General features: G+C 46.0%; 1 protein-coding gene across 1 annotated transcript; it reads left to right on the forward strand.

Annotated features, from left to right (window-relative positions):
• Positions 1–483: 483 nt before the first annotated feature.
• On the forward strand, positions 484–1,583 carry FSST1_001341 (ankyrin repeat domain-containing protein; the record flags this gene model as incomplete). Its single annotated transcript, XM_083227229.1, has 2 exons — positions 484–1,506; positions 1,554–1,583. The coding sequence occupies 2 exons, from the start codon at positions 484–486 to the stop codon at positions 1,581–1,583; spliced, it is 1,053 nt and encodes a 350-aa protein (XP_083091523.1).
• Positions 1,584–1,961: the final 378 nt, after the last annotated feature.

Here is a 1,961-nt window from a genome sequence, read left to right on the forward strand (position 1 = left end):
ATTTCAAATGTTTCAGTAAACGGCTCCTCCCTCTTGATGGCTCATCAACATCTATCAATACTCTAGTGGCGAGCCGGAATGAAGTCACCATCCAACGCGTTTTCGCAGAGGTTCCACGTGTATCTCTTGAGGACCACATCTTGAATATCGACAACGATATTGAGCGATATATATCTGTATGGCTCGGTGACGAACAAGATCTACAATAGTTATCACGAGAAACCCAAAGCCTTGCATCAGCCTCTCTCATGTCCAAGTCCAATGGAAAGTAAGATGTCTCTCCGCAAATCCTTTCCAAGACATGTACTCACAATATCCGGTAGTTTTAAGTGGGTTTCTTGTCAGCTTGAGTCTCTCAAACGCTGCAGGACAACCCGAGATATAAAGAAGTGTCTTTCTAAGCTACCTGAAGGTTTGAATGAGACTTATGGTAGATTGTTAGCACGAACAACTGCATCGGAAGTTGCCTATGTCAAAAAAATCATGACTTGGCTCTCGCTCTCCCGTATCCCTCTCACATTGCATGAACTCTGGGAAGCTTTGGCAATTGAAAAAGGAAGAAAGGATATTGACGGCGAGGCTCGGTTACGGACGCCACAAGATATCCTTATCCTTGGCAATAGCCTTATTACTGTCTCCTCGGATGGTTATGTCATGCTAGCTCACCTTTCAGTACGAGATTACCTCCTTTCAGATGAGATTGGCCAGGATCCAGCGACTGCAAAATTCGCCCTCAAGCCGAGGCGATGTCATATGGAACTGGCCCAAGATTGCCTCACGTACTTATCCTTTTCTGGACTGTCTTCGGGGCCATCAAGCACGCAAGAGGACTACCTTTGTCGACAAAGAAAGCTACCTCTTATAATATATGCCAGCAGATACTGGTTCTACCACTTCCGAAATTCCGAGCCTGATAAGCATCTGCTTAAGCTCTGCACGGACATTTTCCAGCCAAAGTACCGGAGTAACTTCATGTCGTGGGTACAGGTCTTAAACGCCACTGCACCATTCAAGTGGAATATATACCCACGGCATGCAACATCTCTTTACTATGCTGCTTCACTAGGACTCGATAGGGTTGTTGATTCTTTGCTTGGATCATCAACAAAAGAGGACCTTGACGCACCAGGAAGTCGTTTTGGTGGTACTGCTATCCACGCGGCAGCTGTCAGAGATCATTTGGCCATAATAAAGCGACTTGTCAAGGCTGGAGCTGATCCAGGAAAAGCGGACTTCGACAAGGTGACTCCTCTTCACAGTGCTGCAGGGCAAGGTAGTATCGAGACAATCAAGACTTTGCTGGAATATGGCGTCCCGAAAGAAGTCAGGGATGGCATGGATGGAAACACTCCTGCCGACTGGGCGAGACTGAGTGGACATTCGTCTGCAGCACGATTGATAGACAGCTATTCTCACCGTTCACGCCCGAAGAAGGCGGTTGATCCAGACTCAGATACAGACTCAGGGATTTATTCCGACACAGATGAAGATTGCAAAGTGATAAAGGTATGGAAACCTCGTTTTAGCTATTTTCCGGACCATTACGAGAGAAGGTCTGGTCTGAACTCTTCTCGTATTGTTAGTATAACAGTTGGAGATGAGACATCAGTTGTGGGTAGTAGTATATTAGTTCTGCAGGATAGAGATACACGGGGGTCTAGTCCAGTTTGGTAGTGGACGCTCTTTTCTGATTCCATCATGATCCAAGTTACTTAGCTGACAATAAAGACGAAATCAAATGCCTATTTTTAGCTATACGACTGGAAGATTTGGGATCGGGGGGTTTATTCAGTCTTTGAATGTTATCGCGCATTTAGGCATAGATACTGTGTCAATGAGTGAGAATTCGAGTGCTTCCTATACGGATACAAACATGCTGACGGCATGGGTAGGGATGCAATAAAGATCAGACGGCCCGTCGCGCAGCCACTAGCGCCGGACATGTACTAATCAAGAAAGTC

The sequence above is a fragment of the Fusarium sambucinum genome, chromosome IV (genome assembly GCF_050947815.1).
Source record: "Fusarium sambucinum isolate potato_lamoka chromosome IV, whole genome shotgun sequence".
Lineage (NCBI taxonomy): Eukaryota > Fungi > Ascomycota > Sordariomycetes > Hypocreales > Nectriaceae > Fusarium > Fusarium sambucinum.